Raw genomic sequence first — 2,150 nt, forward strand, 5'->3', positions numbered from 1 at the left:
TTAAGAACATAAAAATCAGAATGAAGATAAATGATGTTAAAGAGAACTAAGGTCTTTGCATTCTTTAGGAGGAGAATATACCAAATAATAATAGATTTAAATGAGTCAAAAATAGATATTATAATTTATATCTTAAGTAACTACTAAAACTAAAAACGTATATAACATATACACTCCTTACAGAGTGAGACTCTGTCTCAAAAACATAATAATTAAAAAAAAATACAGAAGTTAGCTGAGCTTGGTGGCACAGGCCTGTAATCCCAGCTACTTAGGAGGCTGAGACAGGAGACTCGCTTGAACCCGGGAGGTGGCGGTTGCAGTGAGCCAGGATCATGCCACTGCACTCCAGCCTGGGCAACAGAGTGAGACTCTGTCTCACAAAGAAAAAAAAGTGATATATACATACAGTGGAATATTATTCAGCCACTAAAAAGGAGAACGTTCTGACACATGCTACAATATGGATGAAGCTTGAAGACATTAGGCTAAACACAAAAGGATAAATCTTATATGGTTCCATCTAGATGAGGTGTCTGGAGTGGTCATATTCATAGAGACCAAAGTCAGATTCAAGGTTACCGGGGAGAGGGAGGGGGAAGTAGGGCAGTTAAATTGCTTACTGGGTACAGAGTTTTTCATCGGAGTGGTGAAAAGTTTTGGTAATAGACAGCTGTGATGGTTGTGCAACACTGTACTTAAGGTACTAAATACCCCGAATTATAAACTTCAAAAATGCTTAAATGGCTAATTTTAAGTTATATATATTTTGCCACAAAGAAAAATATAATAAGGTATATAAATTTAAAAACTCACTCTCCATCTAACCAATTCCACATGCCATGCAACTAAACAGTGACTAGTTTCTTCAGATTCTTTTAATGTTTTTTAATGGAAATACAAGCAAACAAGCCTAGTTATTCTATTTCTTCCCCGATACGCCATCTTGATTTTTTTTAAAAAGCCAGCGAGTCATCCGTGGGTAGGACTGTCACTTCCATTTCGCTGTACTCACTCTACAGAGTTCACCGAATACACAGGAACCTTAAAACAACAAATTCCAATACACTGTGCTCCACAGCAAGAACTTCATTCATATTCGGTGGAAGAGAGAATATAAACATTCTGCCATACCTGGTTCCTTTGTTCTGCCAAATGTATGCCTGGTATTGTGTTTTTTGGTCTTGAAACACGTTTCACAAAAATCAAAGTCCTCACAGTTTCTGCATTTGATTCTGGATCCATTGATAGGAAACATCTGACATCCATCACACCTATTTGTAAAACAGCAACGGAGTTAAGAAAGGTCATTTATTAAACTTAATTCAACAGAAAACCATTCGTCCCAAAGCAAATCTAGCAATCATAAAAACAACTCACGTAACCCCAGGATGAATACTGGGGACCAACTCCATTTCTGACAGCAACCCAGTCCAGTGAGTCTGCTGGGGAGTCGACAATGGTATCTTTTCCATTGGCACTGAAAGCTAGGACAGAACAGAAATCACCTGATCCATCTTCCTCTTCACCAATAAAAACCTGAACCTGAAACTGCACCCAGCCATGTCACACTACATTGTAGTGATTTGTTTTTTACAGAGAGTGTATCTTCTAGAGATAGGTACTAAAATACTTATGGATGAAATAATACATGATGTCAGTGACTGGTTTCAAAATAATCCCAAGAAGGGAGCATGAATAATTTTGGCCGTGAGGTGACGAATGTCAAAGCCAGGTAATGAGCACATGGAGGTTCATTGTAAACTACATTCTTTACTTTTGTATTAGATTTAAAACAGGACATTTTGGTTTTTAATTCCACCAAGTCAACAATTCCATATACTACCTTTGGTATCTCAGCGAATAAAAACCACATTAATAAAGACTTATTTTGTCCTTTGATAACAGCAATGTGTCACTCAAAACAAAGAAACCAAATTCTTATTTTTAAAATTTGTCTTGTTTTGATTTGCAAATACTTTAACAATGTCTTATGCAAAGAACAATGTTTAAAGTAAAAAATTAAATAATCCATTTGTTCTTATGTAACATGAGAAGTTCTAAGAACCTCTCACCACTGAGGAACCACCACCAATTGTGGCCATTTTCTAAGCGATTTGATGAAAAGAGAGCTTTCCACAAGGTTCAAA

The 2,150-nt window shown here is 36.5% G+C and overlaps 1 protein-coding gene across 1 annotated transcript in view; it reads right to left on the reverse strand.

The window, feature by feature from the left end:
- Positions 1 to 388: 388 nt before the first annotated feature.
- The window catches only part of LOC111533632 (E3 ubiquitin-protein ligase HERC2-like), a 2,626-nt gene continuing 864 nt past the window's right edge, over positions 389 to 2,150 (reverse strand). The window contains exons 3-4 of the mRNA XM_023200349.2: positions 1,381 to 1,487; positions 389 to 1,274 (exon numbers count right to left, since the gene is read on the reverse strand). Coding sequence (XP_023056117.2) covers positions 1,269 to 1,274; positions 1,381 to 1,487 — 113 coding nt within the window. The 3' untranslated portion in view covers positions 389 to 1,268. The remainder of the gene's footprint in view (positions 1,275 to 1,380; positions 1,488 to 2,150) is intronic.

This window comes from Piliocolobus tephrosceles, unplaced genomic scaffold (genome assembly GCF_002776525.5).
Source record: "Piliocolobus tephrosceles isolate RC106 unplaced genomic scaffold, ASM277652v3 unscaffolded_30382, whole genome shotgun sequence".
NCBI lineage: Eukaryota > Metazoa > Chordata > Mammalia > Primates > Cercopithecidae > Piliocolobus > Piliocolobus tephrosceles.